Source organism: Pholcus phalangioides, unplaced genomic scaffold, assembly GCF_987345545.1.
Source record: "Pholcus phalangioides strain wild (caught in Gottingen) unplaced genomic scaffold, Ppha-v1.0 ptg000029l_1, whole genome shotgun sequence".
In the NCBI taxonomy this organism is placed as follows: Eukaryota; Metazoa; Arthropoda; class Arachnida; order Araneae; family Pholcidae; genus Pholcus; species Pholcus phalangioides.
Genome location: NW_028301619.1, coordinates 237,327 through 264,773, shown reverse-complemented (window position 1 = coordinate 264,773; position 27,447 = coordinate 237,327). Strand labels below are relative to the sequence as shown.

The 27,447-nt window shown below is 38.6% G+C and overlaps 1 protein-coding gene across 1 annotated transcript in view; it reads left to right on the top strand.

Annotated features, from left to right (window-relative positions):
* The window catches only part of LOC149067542 (uncharacterized), a 79,817-nt gene that overhangs the window by 12,749 nt on the left and 39,621 nt on the right, over positions 1 to 27,447 (top strand). Inside the window, exon 5 of the mRNA XM_089252464.1 lies at positions 20,287 to 20,403. Within this exon, the coding sequence (XP_089108590.1) occupies positions 20,287 to 20,403 (117 nt within the window). The remainder of the gene's footprint in view (positions 1 to 20,286; positions 20,404 to 27,447) is intronic.

Here is a 27,447-nt window from a genome sequence, read left to right as displayed (position 1 = left end):
GATTATAACTTCGATACGGTGAGATTTACATTCATCGTGAAAATCTGTCTCGTTGAATGACAAGCTATCTCCAGGTGGCTTTTTGGTTCATAATGTGACCTCTTTCCCATAGGCGATACGAAGCAACATGTGAGTTGGCTTAAACACAACACAATATTTCACATAACAGACACTACTATATGTAATGTAGAGGGTGCATAGGTAACAAGGCGTATGGTATTTTACTGGCAAACCGCGTTCACCTTACAGCAGCAGTTCTCAACCTTTTTTGACTTGCGAAGCCCTTTTCAGTATATAATTTTTATACAAGATGTACAGAAGACTGGATGTTGTGAAGATATTTATTATTTGAGATGTTAATTTTTTAAGGAAGGAAAAAACTCATCTTTGCCTCTACCGGGAGTCGAACCCGGGTCCCTCGATTGCCGGACGAGTGCTCTGACCACTAAGCTACAGAGGAGATAGTGATTTTCCTTCGCTAGAGCGTATATATGCCGAACAGAACCGTGCAATGGATAGTGAAACCGATCAGCTAATAGCTCATGGACGACGAGCCACCAGAGGGCTATATATATGCCATGAATGTCGCTCTCCACTTGTTAATACAAGATATACAGAAGACTGGATGTTGTGAAGATATTTATTATTTGAGATGTTAATTTTTTAAGGAAGGAAAAAACTCATCTCTGCCTCTACCGGGAGTCGAACCCGGGTATATCTTGTATTATACTGTATATCTTGTATTAACAAGTGGAGAGCGACATTCATGTCATATATATAGCCCTCTGGTGGCTCGTCGTCCATGAGCTATTAGCTGATCGGTTTCACAGTCCATTGCACGGTTCCGTTCGGCATATATACGCTCTAGCGAAGGAAAATCTCTATCTCCTCTGTAGCTTAGTGGTCAGAGCACTCGTCCGGCAATCGAGGGACCCGGGTTCGACTCCCAGTAGAGGCAGAGATGAGTTTTTTTTTTTCCTTCCTTAAAAAATTAACATCTCAAATAATAAATATCTTCACAACATCCAGTCTTCTGTATATCTTGTATTAACAAGTGGAGAGAGACATTCATGTCATATAATTTTTATGGCAGACCTCTTTTTTTTATCTATAAAATTTACTGATCTATTTTATTTTCCTTGAGTTGCCGTAGAGTCCCTAGGAAGTGCACACGGAGCCCCAGTTGAAAACCGCTGCCCTACAGGAATACTTTCAATTAGAAAAATTATCCAAATAATGTATAGTACTCAAATATGCTATTCATGTTGCAAAGGGTTGTATAGTGATTCAAATAAAAATGTTAACTTTTTATACGGACACTGTGTGCTCACAAACCCAATTACAGAGTTGTTGCCCCATCTCTTCTGATGCCAACAAAACCGTTTTATCTGCATTTAACATTGTTTTTTGGTTGGTTGTCTTCAAATAAATGTTACTGTCAAAATCACTGTCAATAAAGTGACACTGTATGCATATATAAATTAATCTCAAAACCTTATAATTGTTGATAACACAAGCTTATGACACGGGCTCTGATTTTTGTGACCTAAAGAAGAAACTAGTAGCTATCAGCAATGACGTTTCATCTTTAGGTCATAAAAATCAGAGCCCTACTTATGAGAAATTGGTCACACACACGCAAAAAAATCATTGCGTTTGTTTCCGTGAAACTCTTAAAATTTTTGGTATTTCAAGTGCTAAATTTCATCTTTTCAACTACTCAGATCCTTATGCTCAGCATTGAAATATCCTGCCAACCAATCAAATCTCTATGTTAATGTTATTTAAATAGGGGAAAAATTGCGAAAAAAATATTCTATGCATTTTGTTTGAAATTAAATTTTTTTTTGGTCACTCTTTTAATAAATTTCTTCATGGACCCCTTATCAGCAGCCATGGCTCCCCTTTTGCTATATTTTCCTCCCTGGAATATCCTGGGGTCCCCGGTTGAGAACCACTGTTATAGGATACTAAAATAGTGCTATGAATTTTTTTGAATTTTTTAAAAATAGAAAAAAAATAAATTGTTTGAGGGATTTTTTTAAATGATGAAATAATTATGTTGTCTAAGGGGATACTTCCCCAACCCCCATTCTACTTTAGAGTCCTAATTTTTCCTACTTTTTCTAATTTTTTGAGTGGGAGCCCTGGGCTTGTTTTCATTAGAATAGCTTAGGTTTCAGGGATAGGATACGATAGAAGTCTTTAAAAGACTTTTTTCTCGTAGGTTTAAGATTTTAAAGGGGATTGAGATAGGACGTAGATCAAGAGTTGTTAATACATTGTCAATTTAGTGCTTCAACAAGTGGACACCATTATTGGTTGGTTGGAGGCTATTCAAGAGTTTGTGGAGTTGCAGGAATTTTTTTTTTATAGAGTTGTAAAATAGTTCACCTTTTATTGTTAAGTTTTTTGCAATAGACATATTTAGAAATAGATATGATATTTGTTGTTTGAAAGTCGAGAAGCTTTCCATTCATTGATTGCAACCACATTTTTATGGGCACTATTTTCTTTAAAAAAATTTCAGCTTTGGTTTTTTTTATAAAAATTGCAGTTGCTTCAAATTAGCATCAGCTTTATTACCCAGAAAGTGATTGCCTCATCTAGTATGAGCATTTTTTCCCATTCTGCCACATCATAAGGGAATTTGTTGTTGCCTTTGTGTTTACATAATGCTATGAAGTTTTTAAAATTTTATTTGTCCTTTCAGACCTCCCTGTACATCGTAAGAGTAATATTATGAATATCATATTTATAATAATTGATAATTATTGAATTTTTGCTTATAAAAAAAATTGAATACCAGGCAAAAAAACACAGCATTTGGTGTTTTGGTATATACAGGGTGATTATAAAAAAAAATATCCCGACATATGGGCCCCTAACTATCATACCATTCACAGAAACTGAATGAAATTTTGGCATAAGGTATTTTGAGGTATGCGCTCAAGAATGATATGGAAAACAACAGTGTCACTCTAACAGTTACGATTACAGTGAGAAAATTTCGAAAATATCAAATGGCAACACCAAGTTTTTTGTATTGGAATGCGTTCTCCATACTGAAAAACACTAAATGACTAACACACTTGCTGAGGATGATGCAATTTATGAGTGACTCTGGTGATGATAATGAACTAGTTGATGTAGCTGATTGTGATATGTCAGATGAGAGTGATGAGGAATGTAATGGTTTTTATGATGAATATTAAATAATAAATGTCTTTTTCTTTTTGTATCTTAAAATAAAATGTATCTAGAGATGTAAAATTCTGCGTTGCAAGACAAAGACTACTATTATAAATAACTTGAGAATATTCTTATTTTTGATGAGAATATTCTCCATTCATTTAGGATAAGAGTCCTTTCAGAGAATATTCTTAAGAATATTTATAATAATATATATTGCAATAATTAATCTGTACAAATAATTTAAGAATAATTTTTATTATTTTCGATAAGAATGTTCCAATCAGAATGTTCTCTCTCCCATCAAGAACACTGAAAAATTGAAATTTGTAGATCACAATGGTAAACTTCAAAAGCAAAAAAAAAAATTACACTAACATGGCAGAATTTTTTACACAATTTACAAAGAAATACAAGTGATAAAAAATTTAAGTGTATGTAGTATGTACAGGGTGATTATAAAAAACTATCCCGACATATGGGTCCCTAACTATCATACCGTTCACAGAAACTGAATGAAATTTTGGCATAAGGTATTTTGATGTATGTGCTCAAGAGTGATATGGAAAACAACAGTGTCACTCTAACAGTTACGGTTACAGTGAGAAAATTTCGAAAATATCAAATGGCAACACCAAGTTTTTTGTATTGGAATGTGATCTCCATTGTGAAAAACCCTAAATAGCGTTCGAATGGCAACTGTAGCATGAAAATCACCGGCGGTAGATAGGCTAAAAGTGAGGACAACCAATAAGGACAGAGAAGCAGCATAAAATAAAGCATTTTATTGTGTTTCACAAATTTTCCACATGACTTTGTGGAGGACTAATCAGGCTGGAATCTCAGCTGAAGAAACGGTCTGACGAATGAAACGAACATTAATGCTCTGGTGCACGGCAAAGTCCTTTTTACTTTTTCCTTGCCCAGCTCCGGGGATTTTCGTGCTACAGGTGCCATTCCAACGCTATTTAGTGTTTTTCAGTATGGAGATCGCATTCCAGTACAAAAAACTTGGTGTTGCCATTTGATATTTTCGAAATTTTCTCACTGTAACCGTAACTGTTAGAGTGACACTGTTGTTTTCCATACCATTCTTGAGCGCATATATCAAAATACCTTATGCCAAAATTTCATTCAGTTTCTGTGAATGGTATGATAGTTAGGGGCCCATATGTCGGGATAGTTTTTTTATAATCACCCTGTACTTACAAGCTGTTTTAGGCTCAGTTACTCCTGAACTGAGTCTTTTGTATAGCCACTATATACCACTAGGTCAATAATTTGATATTTTTTGGTATTTGGTGCCTTTTTTCTCTTTTCATTTTAAAAAGTTTGCCTATTTTCAGTCTGAATCTTGTGGGTATTTTTCTTCGCCAATGAAATTTCTTTGATCAGGGACATCTACAGTCTCATTCATCAGGAGTTCTCTAAGTACAATGTTTTCTTTATTTCTCATTTTCACACCAGTTAAAAGTTCAAATGTCGTGTATTTCATACTTCGAGTAGTCGTACTGTTCAAGACCCTCTGGAACTTATCAACGTGCTTGAACCACTTTGTTGCATTGTCAAGAGTCCACTTGGTTAGTACCGATATTAGAGTATGATGGATTCTTTCGACTTGTCGATTCCCATAAGGAATACCTGTGGCAATCTGCAAATACATAATATCCTCTTCAACACAATAATCTTTGAAGGCTTTTGAAGGGAATACTGAGCAACTGTCAGTTATAATCCGTTACAGGCTCCCAAAAGTCTTCTGTTGAAGGTTCAGCTCCTCTGGTAATGTAGACTTAACCAGATACAACCAGGTGAATTTCGTGAATGCATCCACAACAGTTAGTATATGTTGGTAATTCTTATTTGTTGAAGGTAATTGTTTCGTATGTCAATACATAATCAATGTTGGGTTCTAGGTAGAAGAAGAACCAGATGCAGTGCTGAGCAGAATTACTTTATTGTCTGACTGGCGCTCACTGGGGAGCTACATGAGGATGGCCTTTTAGCTGCCATTTTAGCGGGGTGTTGCCACGCACATGGAAATTTCAATACCATCAATGTGAACACATAGCATTCCCTCCCTTCATAAGCAAAAAAAAAGCATACTCAGTGATTTCCGATGATATAAATAAATGACCATAAAGGGGGGGGGGACCTAATCAAGCTAAGAAGAAATATATATATGTGTGTGTGTGTATACACCCTCTGACAATAAAGTTCATTGAATAGTCCTGTAACATTAATGTAGATGAAATGTTAACGAAAATTACCTTACTGTCCTTCGAAATAGTCACCTCCCATTACTATGCACCGCTGAGATCTCCTATACATGTCCTGGAAACTTTGCAAGAAGTCTTCTTTTGGGATGGAGTTCAAAAGCCTCGTCACGTTTCGTTGGATGTCAGGAATATCGTCAAATCTCTTTCCTTTCAAAGCGAGTTTGAGTCGTGGGAATAGGAAGAAGTCTGGAGGATTGAGCTCTGGCAAGTATGGTGGATGTTCAATTTGCACCATCCCCTTTTTTGCCAGGAACTGTTTGAGGATATTGGCTGTGTGAGGGCGAGCATTGTCATGAACAAGAAAGCATGAACCTTGTTGTGCGCACTGAGGTCGTACCCTGTGTAGACGTTTCATGAAACGGGTCAAAATTTCAATGTACCTTGCAGCATTCATCGTCGTTCCCTCAGGTAGAAATTCCTTGTGGATAATGCTTTGACTATCAAAAAAGGGGATTAGCATCGTTTTGATGCGTGATTTTTCTGCTCTGACCTTTTTCCGACGAGGTGATGCAGGAGAACGCCATTCCATGCTCTGCCATTTCATTTCAGGGTTGTACCTGAGACAACAGGACTCACCCTCAGTGATCTTTTGTTCGTTCATTTTCCTGTTCTCAGTTAAAAACCAACACACTAAACAAGCACTTTGTAAAACAAGTCTTTCACGAAACACAAACGATGCTCAACTGAACAATGGTGGCGGCAGATGGTCAACACCTGCCGCTACGCATGTGCAGTGTTTTGCTTCTCCAGTGTTGCCAGATCGGCCGTTCTGACTTCATTCACCGATTTTATTGTCAGAGGTTGTATATATACGCAATTCACATTTTGAAAAAAAAATTTCATGATGCGAAGTGGAAAACAAAACTGTACTGTAGGGCTATATATCTGAATATAAATGTGTTACATACATTAAAACAAAAACTATAAGTCCAACTTCACAGGCGCACGACAAAAATGCTGTGAGCGTCTTAAGACTGGAATAGTCTTTGGTGATTCTTGACACTTGAATCTTCTCCTACCTCTTGAGAAGATTCTACTGGCTGTGAGACCTCAGCACTAGCTGGCAGATCTGGTTCACAAGGTTCAGTTGACTCTACAGGTGGTGCTGTGTTTGAATTTCTCATTTGCAGCTGGTCTTTATGGCGAACTGCATAGCCTGATGCTATGTTTACTTCAGACATAACTCTTCCAACGGGAGTAGAAATCTCTCCCGGAACCCACTTTTGACCACTACCATAATTTCTACACCAAACCTCATCTTTGGACTTGAACTTTGCATTTTCATTAACTGGTATAGATGACTTGCAGATTTCAGTAAGTTCAAACAACTTTGGATGGCTAGATTGAACATTGCCCTCGCAGGAGACACATCTGTTGATGCGTTTAGGGTCTGCCTATAGTGGAACACACCTATCTAACCATTCCTGGAAAGAACTATCTTTGATCTTTTTCATGGCGTCCTTCATTGAACACACTGCCCTTTCTGCCAGCTCATTTGACTGAGGATGGTATGGAGCAGTACTAACATGGGTAATACCCCTTTGGCGAAGAAAATCTGAGAGCTCTTCACTGGGAAATGATGTTCCGTTATCACTCACAACAGTTCTTGACAAGCAGAATCTAGCAAAGATGGAACATAAAGCTGTAATTGTAGCTGTGGATGATCTCAACGGAACTACAACTGTCTCCAGCCACTTGGTAGCAGTGTCTACCACTAGAAGGAATCATGCTGCTTTCGAACGGCCCTGCATGATTACTATGAATACGATTTCACAGCTCACTTGTCAATGGCCAAGGTGCCAATGTAGAGGGAGGCTCAGGAGCTTCCACTTGGCAAGTATCACAAGAACGTACCAATTCTTTGACATCACTCTCTATATTTGGCTACCAAACTGACTGCCTAGCCAGTGCCTTCATACCCATACCCTGATGGCTTCCGGGCAAATCTGAGAGAACATAACAACTCCTGTATTTCTGCGGCACAAATACCTGACATCCTCACAGAATCAAACCATCCCCTACCGATAACTCAGTTCGACAAAGCCAGAAAGGATGAATCTCTGCTTTGACTGACTTTGGCCAACCTTGGGAAACATACTTTTTTACAGTTAACAACACAGGATCTGAATCTAACGATCTCTGGAAATGATACTTTGTCATTGGACTGTTGTCGACAGCTTCCAATAACAGAACCACATCAGCTGGCTTGGAATGATTTTCACAGGTACCTGGTACTGGCAGTCTGCTGAACCATCAGCATTGGCATGTGACGACCCCTTTCGATATACGATGCCATAGAAATATGCTGATAAGACCAAGGCCCATCTTTGAATGCGAGAAGCAGCCATAGATGACACAGGCTTATTCACTGAAAAGAGATCCACAAGTGGTTGGTGGTCGGTGACAAGGCCATAGCTGGGGGGGGGGACTTGGGGGTCTGCCCCCCGAAATGTGAGAAAATGACCGAAAAAGGGAAAAAGATAGCCAAATCTATTGTTCTGATACTTTGGTTCCCCCCGAACTAAATTTCTGGCTATGGGCCTGGTCGGTGACCAATGTAAAAGGCCTTCCAAGTAAATATTTGCGGAAACGGGAGATGTCGAATATCAGAGCCAATGCTTCTTTTTAGTCTGGCTGTAGTGATGCTCTGCTTTAGTAAGTGATTGGGTAGTAAAGGCAATTGGATGATCTCCACCAGCTGATGGATGTGATAGTACTGCTCCAACACCATATGGACTAGCATCACATTGCAAGCGTACACCTTTGGTCTCCTCAAAATGCACCACCAAGGAAGAAGATGATAACCTTTTCTTAGCTTCGGAGAAAGCATTTTTCTCCAACTTAATCCACTTCCGGGACTCATTTTTATTCAACAATTTGTACAGCAGAGATAACACAGATGACATGTTTGGCAGAAATTTATCTTAGTAAGTCAGTAACCCTATAAAGGATCCGAGTTTCTCCACATAGGCTGGCTCAGGTGCTTTATCAATAGCATCCAACTTTGTTTGGACAGGATGCAGACCATCCAAATCTATTCTGTGCCCCAAATATTTTACAGATGGCGGCATGGAAACACATTTGATGGATGCAGCTTGATACCAGCCTCTTGTCAGGACCATTTTTAGGTTCCTTAAATGATCTCCTGCTAATCAACCTGTGATGAGTAAATAATCTAAATAGCTCAAAGTGCTATCATGTCCCTGCAGAAGCTTATTCATTTCCCTCTGGAAGATAGCAGGAGCTGAAGCTACTTCGAATGGTAGTCTTGGAATAAACCCCTATGTGTGTTTATTGCCAGGATGTCTTTGGATACCTTGTCCAGCTCCAGCTGACAATATGCATCTGACAAGTCGATCTTGGAGAAGGTCGCACCCCCAGAATGATGTGCAAACAAGTCCTCAACGTTTGGAAGAGGGTATTGCTCCAGGTCAGTAGCTATATATGTTGGTGGTCAGCTTGAAATCGACACACAACCTTATTTTCCCATTTGACTTATAGGCAGAGATAGACTTGGAAGTCTGGGGGGGGGGGGCATGGTCATTATTGCTGGGAGGCATGATGATGATGATGATGGTGTCAATTCATACATACATATACACGTTAGATCAGTGGACTCAACCTTTGATGCTGCCTCCCCCCCCCCCCCGTATCTCCGCCCATGATTTGACTTCAGTACTGGCACTACTGGTGTAGCCCATGTAGACGATGTCGCTCTCTTCAGGATACCTAACTCCAAAAGTCTACCGATTTCATCTTCAACTTTCTTTTTGTATGCATACGGTATGGGATGAGCCTTGAAGACCCTTGGTACCATAGATTCTTTCTTGTTTAAGAGCGCCTTCACATCCTTCAGCTTTCCCAGTTACTGGGAAAAGAGCTCCTGATGGTACCTCAAGACTGTCTGTAAGGTTATTCGCTGTGGTGAGAAGGCAAGTCTGGATCGCGTTTATAGGCAATGTACACTTGATATCACACCAGACTTCTATCTCGTTGATCCAGCTCCTCCCCATCAGGGTCGCAGAACACTGTCCCATTACTGGAATAGGAAGCACCACATTTTTTTCTTTATACTTGACAGAGACATCCATAGCACCTGCGATCTTTAGGGTACACTTGGTGAAAGATCTTAATTTGATGTGCGTATCTCGCAATGCAGAAAACTTATGTTTATACTTTAGAAAAAGGGCATGAGGCATTATTGTAAATGGAGCACCCGTGTCTACTTCTATTTCTATCGACAGTCCCTCAACTTTAACACATACTTTACAAGGAGTAGGAACACTCTGTACAGAACTCAATGATAGCACATTATAAATAGAGTCCTGATCACAAGCTGGCACATTCATTACTTGATGGACTTTATTGGAATTGTTTTTGAAACCTGATTTGCCTTTGGTTGACTGACAAGCCTTGGCAATATGGCCAATTTTCCGACATGCATGGCATTTGCATGACGGAAACTTGTGCCCTCTCTCTCCACACGGGTAACAGTAAACTCCTACCTTTGATACAGATGGCTGCGACTTTGAATTTCCACTGAATGGCTTCTTCTGTTTAACCATGAAAATTTCCGCTGACAATGCATTATCCACACGAATATTTGACGCGTTTGTAATGGATCAGAATGACGTCCTTCTCCGTTACTGTTCATTTGTTATGTGGGAAATAGTCATGTTTAGGCCCCAGGGACCGCTCAGCTACCAGAAACCATCCAGAAGTTCCGCTGGCATACAGTCATGAGCCAGAAAGTCTGCTTAGTCCTACGGCCGTAGGGTCCGGTCTTGCGGTCATTTGACGAGGATGGAACCAAGGTCGGGCGGCTGATGTCCCACCAAAATTTATTTCTCATGTAACATACGTTTAATTATTTAGTTTGGGGATTCTCCTGGGGGAGATATTACATCGTCTCGTTATATTGTTATTGCATTTTTACTTACCTGTTTCGGCGGTCGGCTGCAGACTTCCGCCGGAATAATTATTTTGTGTTTTCAGTGTTTGATGTAAGAGGTGTGATCGGCGAGCCTGACCAGCTCGCCCGATTACGTTTAGCGTAGCCACTGAGAAATTTTGAAATATTTTTTTACTTTGTTTTGTATGCAAATTATTTTTGTGAAATGTTGAATTTTTATCGAGAGACGGAGTGTTGCCGGTGGACGAATGGTCCTAAAGTTAAAGCCGGTTTACGATGTATAAAAGCGCGTCTCTCGATCTCACTAATGGCATGCATTCATTCATTCGTTCATTCAAGTATTCACCTCTTGCTTTGGCTACTTGTGTAGCTTGTTCTCGGCTTCGGTCGTGAAATTTCAAAATAATGTTATGATCTAAATAACTGCCATTCTTGTTCCCGGCGGGTCCGGTGAAGATGTTTTTATAAAAGCTAAATAGCCAATTAACGAGTCTTGCAGTTCAACCCGTGACTAGTTGCCCTCTGGCAGATCAAACTTTGAATGGTCTGGTTCGTGACAAAACTTCTGGTCTAACACTATAGAAACGTCCAATACTTCTGGCTGGGCTCTGATGGACTGTCATCGATGATTGCTGGGAGGTCTACCTGGAAACTGGTTGCTGACGACGTGTTCTGAAACTTGGGACACTGTTCTTCGGTTGGTTCCAATGACGTGAACGGATCTATATTGTATCTAGTGCACTTGCGTCTCTTGGTCTGCGAGAAGAAAGGTGATGTCCGTCTAAATGGACATGGACTTCTGCAGTGAGATCCACACTTTTTTATAATTAAAATTGATGTTCGAATAATTGACTTTAATGCAAAAAAATTGTTTTAATGAACGAAGTCTAACTTAATGTAAAATAACCGTTAATGTAATAAAGCTTTTTGAAGTAATACAAAACAACTTGTTTGTTAGTTTCCTGCTTGCTGTCTGCCTTTGATTGGATAATTCAAACCGGGCACATAACCCCATTAAGGGTTGTTACACGTTTCTTGGAACGCCCTCCACAAATAGTGCTATCTCTGATGCCTGATCAAAAGTTAGGTTCCTTTCGGTTAGCAATTTCTTCTGAATGGTTTCATTGTTAATGCCGCACACCAGTCTGTCACGAAACATCTGGGACAGTGTAGCACCATAATTACAGTACCTAGCGAGGTTCCGAAGTTCCGCAATAAAAGTAGTAACTGATTCATCTGCTTTTAAACAGTTGATACGGAAATGCTCCATGATCTCTGAAAATGGTGGTTCGAAGTGGTTTTGCAAGGTATCTAAATAGCTGTGCTAAAGTCTGGGCAGTAGGCAACACCTGTGACAACAGGTTCTTCAGTAAGCCATAGGTTGAGGTGCCAACGATCGAGAGGAAAATCGACTGTTGCCTGTCCTCATCTTCAACTTCATTAGCCACAAAAAATTGTGACAGATGTTCCGAATATTCTAAGAATGACTCCTTTTTGCAGTCAAATTACCCTAAATTTCCAAAAAGAGCCATCATCGCAAGTGCCAGAAGGAGCAATTAGCACCGCGGCAGGCCTAACTTGCTATGAAAGCTAACTAAACAGATCGTGGAGGAAACAACAAATGCGTACTTACAACCACACTCCTCCTACCTTCCGCCTTGCCACCATTGTTTCGTATGTCGATATATAATCAATGTTGGGTTCTAGGTAGACGAGGCCGACGTAGCGCTGAATATAACTACTTTATTGTCTGACTGGTACTCACCAGGGAGCTACATGAGGATGGCCTTAGCTGCTGTTTTAACGGGGTGTTGCCACAGAAATACAAAACATCATGAAAAATTCAATACCATCAATGTGAACGCAGCAGTAATGTACCTGTGGTGGAGTTTCGCCACTTGTGTCGCCAAGACTTTCTATATAAACTGGTCGTTGCTGTGTTCCAAAGCTTTTTCTTTGATAAACCTTCTTTATCTGTTTTAAGCCGCAAGTTGATGTTTGCATTATGCAGCTAGTAAAATTAATGTCTGTTTTAGTTTTTTTTCTTTTTACCTTTACATCTGTTAATAAATTTAAATTAATTCACCTTCATAAAAGCTCATTCTTGACAAGCATTATTTTAGTTAAGGAGTCAGATAGCAAATGAACATGCACACCGTCTGTCACTAAACATAGTGACCCAATCCATTTCTAGACTAGAAAGCCGATGATGCTGTAGAAGTAGAGCCGAATTGAAGGTAGTCTGGGTTCTTTTGATCACTTTCTCTCACATATACCCTCTGAGGTATTGGGTGTGTGCAATATTTTTAAATTTTATTTGTTTTATTGTAACAAATATTGTGTATGATCACCATGATGGATCCTAAAACCGGCGGTCCAAGAGGATAATAAAAAAAAAAATACAGAGAAAGTGGACTGGCAGTGTAGTTATGTTTCAGTGAAAGTGCCATATTTTTGGCCTAATAATGTAAAATTATTTTTTTGTGTAACTTGAATTCAGCTTCAGGGTGTCTGGTGTATCTGTCATAGCTGTGGTTATATGTGTGAAGGTTCGTTGTTCGGCTAAGATCGAGTAGTTCCCCAGCAATCGTATGGGGCGCAGGAGTGCCTACGGCTCCCCTCTCACAGCGGGGTTGATTCTCGGTTGATTCTCTGCCCACTACACAGGCATCCTGGTCCCGCATCGCTTGGCTTGGGAAACCAAGGCACCGAAGGCGGACACTGAGACGAAGTGACGGGATGCATCTCCGCGAAGTGGGGATTCCATCCCCGCCGAACTAGCCGGGGATTCCTAGGAGCCACAGTGAGAAAGAAACACAGGCTGTTGTGGCAGACGACTCTCGGCAGAAGAAGTCTGAATAAGAAGACTGGAAACATCAAGTAAACGAATTAATATAAAACAAGTGAAAAATTTAACTGGGTTGAATCGCTGACAATCTAGTAATGATCACAGTCGATATCACTTAAATTCTAGAAACCAAAGTGCATCTACATACAAAGTCACCTTTAGCAAAGTTTTTAGTCCCTGATGAACGTTTTTCCCATGTTTTTATAAAGACTCAATAGGGCCACTCCCTCCATGCCATGGTTTCCGTTACTGTCTAGCAATGGTAGATAAATTCATTAGATGGCCTGAGGTGATGCCAGTATCTGATATGACTGCCAAAAGTATCGCCAGAGCTTTTGTACATGTTTGGGTTGCACGATTTGAGATTGACATGTGATAGAGGTGGACAATTTGAATCTGGTCTCTTTCAGACTTTTTCCAGATTGCTTGAAGTCCAATTGGCAAGGACGGCTGCATACACTCTTCAGTGCAATGCCATGGTGGAGAAGTTCCATAGGCCACTCAAACATGCTGAAACAAGTCTGAAGGCCTTCACTCGTACTTGTATGAAACTCTTCCGCTGGTTCCACTGGTCCTTCTTGAGTTGGGATCATCATACAGGAGTGACCTTGATGCCTCAATTGCCCAGCTGACATCACTTCGCTTCCTGGTCAGCTCTATAATGACGAGCCATTGTCAAATCCTCCCAACTACATTGCTCAGCTGCAGAGGATCATGAGCTCTCTGAAGCCAATGAATTCTGTGCGAAATGGTCTTCCAAAGATCTACGTCCCGAAGGATGTTGCCACTTGCACTCACGCCTTCATCTGTCATGGTCCCTTCAAGAAGTCTCTTCAGTGCCTGTATGAAGGGCTGTCCCGTTTCATACGAAGTTGACCAAGGACTTTGTAGTGAAAGTGAACAATTAAGAAAAGGTGGTGAATATCGATAGGTTGAAACTGGCATTTCTGCTATTGCAAAAGACTGTTCCTGATGAATCTTCAGATGCTAGTGATGATGTGACCTGATTATATGTCACCAGGTATGGTCTGAAAGTGTGAGTCAATCTACCAAACCAAGTTTGAGTCTGGCGGAGAGAGTTATGTGGCAGAGTTTCACCACTTGTGTTGCCAAGAAAACTGGTCATTGCTGTGTTCCAATGCTTTTTTCTTTGCAAAATTTTCTTTATCCGTTGTAAGCTGCAGGTTGATGTTTGCGTTATGTGGCTAGTAACATTTAATGTCTAATATGTTGTTTTCGTTTTTTTTTACCTTTACATCAGTTAATAAATTTTAATTAATTGACCCTCATAAAAGCTCATTCTTGAAAAGCATTATTTTAGTTAAGCAGTCAGATAGCGAATAAACATGCGCACCGTCGGTCACTAAATACCTATGAATGTGATAAGTTCCTAGTGGTATATCTGATTTTGGGATTGGGTTCAAAAACCCTTTCTTTTTCCCACATTTTTTTGTTTGCCAATATGCATGGAACACATCTGAGAATGACTTTCTGTCAAATTGCTCAAGTTGGGAATATGGAGTTCTTGCTTGACAACCTCTTCCGTTTTAGAAGTGGAAAAGTGGCCTTTTTCATGTGCCAATTTCATAAGCTCCATCTGCATGTCTCTTGGAACTACTTCAATGAGTTCACGACCATTCATAAATTTGTAGAGAATGTCGTTCCGTACAAAATATTCTTCAGATTTATTGTCAGTATGGTCTCCTGTTTTTGGGCCCCCCTGTTGATTCAGGGCCCTGGGCCAGACACAGTGACATCAGATCCGGTGTTGCAGTGGGTGCACAAGCACTCACAGAGTTAAATTAATAGATCTAATTTTAGTTTTTTAAAATAATCATTTTTTATTTAGATATTCATTCCCACATATAGGACGACCTAGGTTTTTGAAGTAGTGAAAATTGAACAAAAACCTTGTCCTGTAGTGAATACAGTAAGCAAAAGCTTTTGCTTGGTATTTTTTCTCGACTAGCCTTCTGTTTTGTAATTTCAATGCTCTTTTTGTCAGTGTGTGTGTGTGTGTGTATACATGTCTTCCAACACAAAATATGAATGAACACTTATTCCAGCAGTTGCAACTACATCGCTCTTACGACTCCGGTTGGCTTCATTTATACCATCTCCTTCATTTTGCAAAACTTTGTCTGCTTCATTGTCTAATTGTTATTCACGAATCACAAATATCAGTACTGTCCATTTGATGCAGGAAATTAGTTGTTATAAATGTGCGAAAAATCTCAGAAAAAACTCACGAGTATTGAAAAACAACCTAGCAAGAAAAAAAAAAATCTGTTTTTCATTTTGCAATAGAGAAAAATAGGTTTCTTTTTTTTGACAATAGGGAAAAATTTGTTTATTTATACAATATTGTTGGCCTTGGGGCCTATACAAGAGGATGCGATTGAAAATGACAAAGATATTATTTGATATTGGACAAAAAACTAGTGATAGTGGGGGATTCGACAATAGAGGTTGGTAGTTCGTTCCATTCACTAATGGTATGAGGAAAGAAGCTGTATTTAAAGCAGTGGAAGCAAAAATTGGTTTTTATTTTAGGGAAATAGTCAAGTCTTCTAGAGATGTAGGATGGTTTGGCTAAGATACCAGAAGTATCTATGTTGAATTGATTATGGAAAATTTTATATAACAATGTTAATCAAAAAATGAGACGAAGAGTGTAGAGAGGGAGGACATGAAGTTTGTTTTTAAATTCGGACACGGAAATAAAAGATGACCAGCTGTCGTGAGCAAATCGGGTGGATTTATTTTGGATTGATTCGAGTTTGTCTATATTACTGGAGGTGTAGGAGTCCCATATTTTAGCGCTGTAGGAAAGAATGGGGGAGATATAAGTTTGGTAGGGGCCAACAGAATATGGTTTCAGTTTTTTGAATAATTTTAGGATACCCTGTTTGGAGAAAGATATGGTGGTGAATTGTGGATAGAATCAAAAAAAGAGTATTGGGAAGGGGTCTATTAAAAAAACCAAGCAGAACACTAAATTGAATTTGGCAGCCATCTATGAAGAAGATGTATGTTTATTTGAATTTCTGAGGGAAGTGGGACCAACAGATTTAGGTCTAAGGTAACTCCAGAATTTTTTTGGATTACAAAGGATTATGGATTATGGAAAAGGAGCAAAAAGTGCAAAAATTCACCAATAGGGTGCAAATCTTCCTTTTTCTTTTTTCCCTACATGTAAAAAAAGCTGTTTCTGTATCCCTAATCTTGCACACGTAAACAGGATTTTAAAATCTGGTTTTAAGAATGTTCCTGTGGTCTGATTTTGTTTGATTTTGGATATGTTGTTCAGTAATGATTTCTGATTAAGAAACAATTTACAAAGCTTCTGTTGCAATTTTGCCGGGGTTAAGTCTCTTTTTATCTTAGTTTGCCTGGACTATCCTGTGAAATAAATCTGTGTTGCCCTTCGAATTGCTTCGCGTTTTTCCATCTCGAGTACATACAGAACAATATTTTGACACCACTCTTAGAACAGTTTCTAACTTATCCAAGCCTTCCTTTTCATCAACTGAGTGGATGATAGTCATCTACATAAATAATAATACCTTTGTTCATGAGGTCTCTGAAAATGCTGAAAACATACCATTGAAAGACACTTAAGCTGGTGCTTAGCCCAAATGGAATCTTATTAAACTCAAACTCACTGACTGGGACAACGAAGGATGTGTACTTTCTACAATCCTCATCAACACCTACATGGAAAAACCTGGTTTTTTAAGATCCAGTGTTGTGTACAATTTGGCACCTTGCAACTTTTTTAAAACATCTTATATCAATGGCAGAGGAAATCTGTTTTTGACAAGCTTTCCTGTTCAGTTTTCTATTATCCACACACAATCTAGTTGTGTTGTCCTTTTTCTTCACTATACCACTGTGAACTGGCAATACCACTGAACTGGCATAGCCAGAAGAACTTGGTCTGATTATTCCTTCTCCCAGCCTCCCATTTATGCATCTGCTTGTCCACTTCTTGTCTCTTAGGAAATGATAGACAACAAGCTCTCTGTGATATATAGGTTTTTCATTATTGAGAATGATTCTCATAGAGACATTTGTTTTTTCCATCTTTTTTTTCGGCCTGTAAGACAAAATAGTCTCTCTTAGCTTCTCCCTTACTTCTATATCACAAATTTGACTCGGTTCAAGTTGCTCTTGAACCAATTCATATGTCTGCATGAGCCAATGTCTTCTCTCCTCTTTACAAAAAGTGATGCTGCTTTTGTTCAGGAACAATAAAGCTTGATACCTGCTCCGATCACTGTCTGAAAGCTCAGCTGCGCTGTAGGTACCGCATGCCATGGAAGAAAAATAACATGTCCATCCAAATCAACTTCTTGCTCGAAGGACCCATTAGTCCATACTCATGATACACAGAATCCAGATCAGTACAGGCTTACCCGTCAATTCCAGAATGTTCACAGCTTTTTTGTACACATCTGTACATAAGAGGCACATCACATTGCCTGTGTAGACAAGTGCACAAACTGTTAAATTTTTTAACCACGTGGGTTTGGTAGGAACCTTTCCAACCACTGTACCATCACATCACCATGCAATATGAGTATCTGATGTTTTCTGCCTTGCACTTGTTAAACAATATTGAACTATTGTTGTTCTTGGATAACTATAGACACTGGGACTTCAAGTGACCCACATTACCACACCCATAACATCTTATTTGACTCTGACTTTCGTTCTTCTGAGTTTGTCTGTTTCCAAACTTTCATTCTCCTACCGCTTTATTTATTTATTTTTTCTTCGTTTGTATCAAACTTGTCCTAGAAATTTTGGTTGGTTTTGGGAACTTTTATCGTTCCCACTCACCACAATGTGATGTTTCCACAGGCTTCTTAACACTTTTGTAATCATTAAGCTTTTCTGTGATAGTTCTCTAGGAGAGAAAAAATTACTCCATTCGTCTAAATGATAGTCTCGGAAATCCACTGAGCTTCACTTTTTAATTTAATCCATAATGATCAAATCCTTTAACTGATTGAATGTTCTTATTTTTAAAACGAATGTCCAGCCATAAAAATATGCACATAATTCATGTTGAAAGTCTCGCCAAGTACTCTGGTCTGCGTCTTCTGATGTGAAGCAAACAGCCAACAAAACTTTTCACTGTTAATTTAAATCTCTTTATCAATAGTTCATTTAGAAGGTGATAATTCTCTGCATTCTCTTTGGGTTCCCATGCAATCAGTTGATTTATCTCATAAGGCAGTAGTCCTAAAAGATGAGTGACGCATTCCTACTTTGGTAGCAATACACTGCAAGCTTGTCGCTCAAAGAGTACTAGGTAGAGATTTATATCATCACTCATTTCAAACCTGTGCATCAGGGTTTTGGAACTCTCTGCTTGGACTTTTAGTGTTTTTGAAATGGGTCCTCCCATTTGATTGGGATTCTAACTCAATTTTCAGTTTCGTGATTTCTAGTCTCATACATTGCTCTTCCATTACCATTGTGTCTTTTCTCCATGGCCCCCGATTTCATCTTTCCTCCGCTGTTCTTTGATTTCAGCTTTCCTCCTTTGCTGTTCATTTCTATCACCTATGATGGTTTTCAGTGACTCTTTGCGAAATTCCTCATCATATTCTTTGCTTTCAAGAATGGCTTTCTTAAGATCTATGATTTTGAAATTGGGAGGAGTGTCCAACCTTGATTCACTCTCGAGCACCTTCAAGTCATCTTTTATACCCTTTGCCAAGTAAGGCATAGCGACCTTGTGCAAACTGCTCAATTGTAAAAGATGTATGCGGATGAATTACAAAATAAATGATTTAAAAAATATATAATCACAATGCAACTGGAAACATCACTATAAGAGAAACTCAAATCAATTATATGTAAATGATACTGCAATGTACTTACCGTCAAAAACACTTTTTTTTCTTCCCTAGCGTGAAACACTTATTATGATTCACACTTATCGTGAACTTTTTGAGTCTCGACGACCCGCAATCGCAACATCAGGTGAAGACAACACCATTTGCAAAATCTTCTGCACAGTCTCACAAAACAAAATTGCTCACAAAATCATGATGAACCATTCATGAAATCTTCAGCACCTTCTCGCCAAGATGAAACCATTCATGAAATCTTCAGCACCTTCTCGCCAAGATGAAACCATTCATGAAATCTTCAGCACATTCTCGCCAAGATGAAATCATTCACGAAATCTTCAGCACAATCCAACAAAGACAAAACCATTTAGCAAAACATTGAATTGGGGTAACTTACTCAAAGACAATACCTTTCAACGGGTTCTTGAGCCAGAGTGCCTCCCTTAGAAACAAAATCTTGAGTCGGCGACTCCCTCAAAGACTAAATTTGAATCAGAATGATTTGCTATTGTTGACCTGCAATCCCGGAACCTCGGAGCCTAGGTGGCTCACACAAAGATGAAACTCAAATCAGGACAGTTTGCTAACAAAATTTGAATCAAGATGATTCGCTATCACCCACGCATCCAAATTCAGGATCAGAGAAGGAACTTCCCGAGTCAAGGTGACTCATTACCGCCACGAGTTGACAAATTCAAATCCTGGCTGGCAATCCCCCATTTTCTCTGTAGGCTCTTCACAGAGAAAAACACAACATCAGTTTTCTAAGCATTTATTATATGCACAAACATATTAGATGCCAGATGATATACTGCCAGAAATAAGAAAACGTTTATTTTCCTGCCATCTTGCCTGGCAACAACCTGTTGCCATCCTTCCATATCTTAATCTCATTCATTTTCATTTGTGCCTCAGCGCCATCTACTGAACAAAAACAAAGCTATAACTAAAAATCCTACATATATGGTTGCCATAAAAAGTCTTAACACAAAGCAGTTCGCACATCCATACCTCTGTGACACAGATATGAAAGAAACGCTGTTTGTAATTGTATATGAATTATAATGCACTCATTGTTTGTCATATTGTTATATGGGCATCCACACAATTTGATCAAATATTTAATTGGAAATTGAATGACAATTATATACTGACAATTTAAATTTTTTTTTCCAACTGCTATATTACTAGGTCATACTGTGAAATTACCGGAAATGAAGCTTTGTGTGCAGCTGATTTTGGAAAAGTCATGAAACAAATATTTCCATCTGTAAAGCCAAGGAGGTTAGGAACTAGAGGAAATTCTAGGTATGTGTCTTTTCTTTTGAATGTATCTTACAATATGCTGATAGTAATTATTTAAAATTTTTTTTATAAAATACAGTCGAACCTCGCTATAGTGAACCCAGGATATAATGAACTCTCGGTTATAGTGAACTTTTCTGTGGTCCCATCTGAACACCTATTTAACTAACTTCAATGTTCCAACAAATTTGGATATAGTGAACCTCGGGTTTTAGTGAACTTTTTATTGGGTCCGCAGCAGGATTGGCGAAAACCTGAGTTTTTCCAGAAAAACCCAATCCGCCCGGGTTTTTCTGGGTTTTTGTGAATATGCTATTTGTAATGTTACATATCAGTGTACATATTAAGTAATAAATATAAAAATAGTTTGTATACATCTAATTAGATGTATATACAGGGGTTGGAGACAAAATAATATGAACACCTGTGAAATGAAACAAAATCTTTATTAATAGGCTGTTGTTCCTCCTTTTGCATTAATTACAGCTTGTATCTGTCGTGGCATGGGCAAATACAAGTCATGCACCACAACGATGGGGATACGTAGTCACTCCTCCTACAAAAGGTCACTAATTCAGAATGTGTCTTTGGAGGTGGTGTAACATAGCCTTGTTGACGCTCGCCTGACCTTTGCCCCTGATGTTATGGTAGTGCATGTGTTATGTTTTATTATTGAGTTTGTGTTATGTCTATTATATACTTTATGTTTATAATTATTTCCTGTCGACTAAACAAACTTGTTACTTACGGACGTTTTCGGTGCCGATGTGTCACGAACTGTTTTAGGAAGAAAGGGAAACTAGTTTCCGAACTTGCCGCTTGGAACGCCGATGTTGATGGGGGCGCATGTGCGTTACTCCTCATTTGCATACTTAGTGATTTGGGAGCTATATATAATCACGTCCGTGCTTCAAATCGGCCTTCAGTCTCATAGCGCTAGAATCGCTAATCATCTGAACAACTCGGCTGGTCCGATGTTCCCGTCAGTTGCTCTCCAAGAATGCCGTTCAGGGATGTCTGCTGGTGTCCATTCTCGATTTTAATGCCTTTGTAGATCTTGCCGACTGTGATCTGGCGTTGGCTGGCATGGTCAATAACAGTGATCTGATCGTTTCCTCGTATGACGCTGCAATCTGATGCTACCCTTTCGTCACGTCGTCCACCATCGGACTCCACCGCTTGAACACAGAAATCCACGTGTAGCACGCCGATGTCCGCGATCTAATGACGCCTCTTCGTCAACGCCCTGGGTTCGTCGAGATATCCGTTAACTGGACTCCATCACTTGATCGCTGAATACCTTGTGTGGTTCTACCAGTGTTCGTGATATAATATCGCCTCATCTACTATGCCCTGGGTTCGTCACGATATCCGTCATCTGACTTCTACTGCTTGATCTGTGAAGACAAAGTGTGGTTCTGTTGACGTCCTGGATCCGATTCCGCCGCCTCGTCGGCGCCTTGGGTTCGTCGCCGAAGTCTGTGTGATTGTACTGACATCTGTGGTCGAGCATCGTTTCTTGAAGACCATAGCTGAGTGTCACTTCTGCCCTAGTAGTTTCACTATAAGTATACTTTGCGATTTTCCTACTAGTGAAGGGTTTGCCCTTGAATTGATGTCTTAACTAATGTTTTAATTTGTAATAATAGAAATAAATAGTTGTTCGAAACTGTTTTGTTCATTGGCAGATAAAGACATACGTTGCAGTGGAAACCCACTGCGCAGTTTGGCCTCCAAAATACCTCACAAAGGTTCAATTATATTAAGATCAGGGAACTGAGCGGGCCACATGAGGTGTTGCAGTTTATTGTGTTCATCAAGCCAGTCTCCGACAATTCCAGCAGTGTGAACGGGGGCGAATTACATCTTGGAACACAGGTCAAGAATCAGGGAACTAATATTGCACCATTGAATGAAGATGGTCGGCCAGAATACTGACATAAACCGATGCTTTAACTTGCCCATCCAGGACAAATGGGCCGATACCATGGTGAGACATGATGCCCCCACAGCATCACTGATCCCCCTCCATGCGTAACAGTAGAAAGGAGACAGTCAACATCATAAGCTTGTGCTGCCATTCTCCAAACGTAAACACGTCCGTTAATCTGGAATAATGTGAGCAACAAGTCGTCTGACCAGATGACATTCTACAATTTTTCTTGTGTTCAATTCTTATGTTCGTGACACATGTTCGTCGTTTCAAGGCATTTCATGGTGTCACCAATGATTTTGGAATTGTCGCTCTACCTTGTATGTTTACTGCATACATTTCACAGTGGATAGTTTTTGTCGATACACCTTCCTGTAGATGTGTGTTCATCTCAGATATTATCTGGGATGCTGTTACCTTGTGCTTTCTGGCCACACAATCCATTTCAAAACCCTTCTGGCTCTATCAGCCATCTTCATTTTTCGGCCACTGTTATGCTTGTTAGATGATGTCTTTCCCTGTTTGCTATAGGCTGTCATTACCATTGATACAGTACTTCTCCCGACACCAACAAGGGTGGCCGTTTTCATTACTGTGGCCCGGGCAAGATGGGCTCCAACAATCATGCCTCTTTTGAAATCTGTGAGGTCAGCCATAACAAAGTTTTAACGCCCCCAATATACATCGCATCCGAACGCTATCACTGCTATGACTAGACTGATGTGTGCACATTATCGCCCACCCCCAAAGCAGAATGTTTTGCATTGTTCTGCAACGAGCCCTCGGCTGACTGGAAATGTTCTGCAGTAAAAGTTCCCATAATAGTGTTTTCTTAAAATTCTTTCAGATTGTTCTGCAGTAGAACTGATTGTTCTGCGACGTACGTCGCAGATTTTGGCATATTCTGCTTTGGGGTCACCCACTTAGTGGAATTCTTCCACACTAGAGGGCGGGCGTATACGACAGGTTCCCTCGAGTGTTGTTTTTTGCACAGGTGTTCACATTATTTTGTCCAACCCCTGTACTTAGTAATTAATATTCTAATATCATGATAATTAAATTTTAATACCAAATTAGTATTAGTGAGATTGAACTACTTTTAAAATGTTAAATCTTAATTTCTTTAAAACCTTTCTGAACTTTTCAGTACTTTGCATATATTATGATAACATTCTCTTCTCCCATACAAAAACATCCTTGTGTGTGTATTCAGCCAGTAATTTATTTACTAATTTCTTTAAAAAAAAATTGTTTTGCTTAAAAGACTATATGGGGAGGGATTGCAGGCTAAAAAATGATTTTTAGCAAAACAACCCAGTGAGTTTTTATAGGTGGACCTGTACTTTATACAATGAATAATACACTTATAACATTTTTGGAAAACCATTGTGAAAAATACATTGTAAGCAGGAAAATGCTATAAACTGGAAATGTTAATGAGAACAAGTTGGAGTCGTGGGACCATGAAAATAAGTTGCATTAAGTGTATTCAGGTGGTATAAAATGAAGTGAAACTCCTGTATAATGATAGTAAAGGGGCCGTGGAACTCACTGTTATAGACAAAATATATTAATGCTATGAAAAATGCACCATAACCAGAGTAATATTGTTGTATAAGTGATTATCATTGTACAGGGTATCGTTACATCAGTTATCATATCACATAGGCTTTTTATGTGACATGATATGTTCCTTCTTAAGTGAAAGGCTTGAAGGAAATACAAACCGTATCGTAGGTAACAGACATAGCAACTTCCTCAGACGCTCATTTAATTAATTTGGGGGGGGGGGAATCTGATATATGAAATCTAGAATTGAACAGATTTCTTTTCTTTACAATATAGATATTGCAAAAACTTTTTTAAATTCAAGGGTAGGAGTGATCTCTTTCTTCTACCCATCTCTGTTTTTGAATCAAAAAATGCTTCAAAAAGATGCAAAATTTCTTCAATGAAATCTATGGGCTAGTTATGAATTTTTTAAAAATCTTAAACAATATGAATTAATACTTAAATATTAAAAAATAATAAAAACAATTTTTTTCTTTTCGTACTTGGTAAAAGATAAAGAAAAAGTTGAGATCAATGTTATTGCATGGCTATCTAGCTGATAAGTAGGTTCAGCATGTAATTTTATAAATAATTTTCTCAGCTTATCTCCAAGTAAATTCAAGAATTTGAAACAAAGAATTCAGTTTTTAAAGTTACTGATATGGCTAAAAACTCCAAATTTCTGTATTTCCACAGTGAAATATGTACTTTTAACACTGATTTCTGAGGCAATCATCCTGTGCTTATCCTTCAAAGTGATGCTGGTGATTATTATGTGAATAGGTTCATATAGGATTTTTACTATATTAATTTCTATATAGGTTATAAAAAACTACGGCTAAAAGGTTTTTGTCATTTTGCTGAAGACTATAAATAAATTAGATTTATGGACTAACATGATTTTCAGCAAAACTCACTTACTACAAAATCATTTATAGGCGGCCTATACTTCCTATACTAGTGCACAGAAATTGTATTCAGCTGGTATATAATATTTATATTTGAAAAAAAATAATAATAAAAACCCTAAGGCATAGGTAAATTGATTTGCTACCTTTCTAGACTATGTAAGTGAGATTTGTGGACTGATAAATGATTCTTAGCAAAAACTCAGGTTTTTGTAGGTGGGCCTGCACTTTGCATGGGAGAATAAATTGTTATCCTAACATATACAAAGAAATTGCATTCAGCTATATAACAGTAATTTCTATTTTTTTAAAAATAACTAAGACTTAAAATTAAATGGTAAAGTTGTTTTGCTAATGATAAATGTAAGTGGGATTTATGATACAAATGATTTTAGCAAAAACACACTTTTGAGCGAAAATCCGGCAGATTTTTGTAGGTGGGCCTGCCCAGAAAATCCCGGGCAGGCTTTTCTGGGCTGGCCAGTTTGCCAACCCTGGTCCACTATAACAGGGTTCGACTGTAGTTTCACCACAATATCAAATTGTAGTATTCATTTGCTTTTTTGTTTGTTCATTTTGACAAAAATATGTACAGACAAAAATAAGGTATAGCAAGAAAGAAGTTTCATCTTCAGTGTTGAGTCCCATTGTGCTGAGAGAACAGTTTTGAAATTGAAATATGTTCAACAGCACACTATAATCTGGGGTATTTATGTGCTATTATTTTGACAGCATCAGTGACAAACACCTTCAAATTTTCAATAACGCTTGGGCCTCTGCAGCAAGTGTGATTGTGTCAAGTTGTTCCTTATATCTATGTCAGAGGTTTAGTGCAGGTGCAGAAGAGTTTTATTAGTTGGTTTGACTAAATATGTCTGGCTCTGATTGGCTGCCTGCAAAGTCTAATGGTTATTGATTTTCTGGGCTACATCTCTGCTCCATTGGAATAATGGAATCCAAGCAGGATTCATTTTCACTCTCCTCCTTTCATTTTATGTTCTTGCTATGTTTAAAGATTCTGACTGTTTTTCTCTCTCTCTCTCTCTGTTTGTCGGCAAGCAGGCATGGAAGTATACTTCTAATGAGGTGGAATTGGTGTTTCCAAATTTTATTTTGTGCCTAATTTCCAACATGTGATCTGATCAATGGTACAAATATTCAATCACCACACTTCACTCACAATTTGAAATATAGATGGCAGCACTGAAAAGTCACAATCAACACTAGATATGCACGTAGCACACATAGATTGTTAGGTTCACACACACTTCTGGCACAACTTGCTCTGTAGTAAATTGCCAATGACAATGGACCAGAGTTGTGCTTGGTTTGAAAAAATAATGTGATCTCAATGGGGTTGAATTATCTCATTTCTTCAGTTTTCAAGGGGTTTTCTGGTGATTCAATTCTCATTTTACGGCTTTTTAAAAAACTTTTCCACTCCAACATGGAATACTGTCTATCCCTGCTATGGATAACTGTTTTCTAGCGTCTTTGTCTGAATTTAGTTATTAGGGCTTAACATCTCCAGGGTTTTCCTCAATCCTGGAATAATGGGAATTTCCTGGGATTCTGTTTTTTTTTTTTTTTTCAAAGAAGGGAGAAGCAAGGAGAAAAATAGCATAGTATATATATACATATTCATAATTAATATTTAATAATAGGATACATTCATGTGACATAGCAATGATCAATGATTGCAAATATAAAGAATGAAAAATTGTTGTTTTTATTATAAATGTACTAGAAATTTTGTTTAAAAATATTATGAGAAAGACCAATATTTTAACAAAACAATATTTTACTTATCTATCAAAGCCATTACAACTTCTCACTGTTGACGAAATAATGTGTGTAATCAAAACACATAAATTATTCACACTGCCGTCATTTAGATTTGTGCGCAGTTTAATAATGAAAGACCTGCTGCGCAACAGAAGGTGGTGGAATAGTGAACAGTGCTTGAAGGAAATCATTTATCATAGATGTGCATTGTATCGTATCAGGGTAGCAACTGGGGGGGGGGTTTACCCTGAGTGCCAGACCAGAGCGGATGCGTCCTTTAACCTCTCTTTCAACATTAAGAGGGGGCTCCAAAATGTGTGCTTGTCCCAGCTGACCAAGCATCTAGCCACAACGCTGCATCTAAATTATGAGCAAGGAAGACAAACTATTCACAGCAGCTCTTTAAACAGTGTTTCCCAAAGTAGACAATATTGCCCCTGGAAGAGGTATGATGAAACGAGCCAGGGGAGAAGTAGATGATGAGCCACAGATATAATACGGGATCTTCTGGAATGTCTGAAATGGGGGGTCAGAAAACTATTATCTGTGAGGGGGAGCCGGTGAGACAAATACGTTTGAAAAACTCTGATTTGAAAGAACTTGAGAAATAATCAAAATCATTTCGTTGATATAAATCATAATGATAGGAATTTTTATTTCAATTTTGTTTGAATTTTTGTTGATGTACCTCCCGAGTTTTCTTGTTTTTTTTGCTTGATAATTTTTTTTTTCATCAATGTTTGCCAGGAGTATAGTAGATCCCAACTACAAGGCACGAATGCAAGCTAATCTCCTCACCAAAAAGTCTTCACGGGGAGAGCAACAGCCCTACAACGATACAATTCTCATAGTTTGAAAAATTGATGGTAG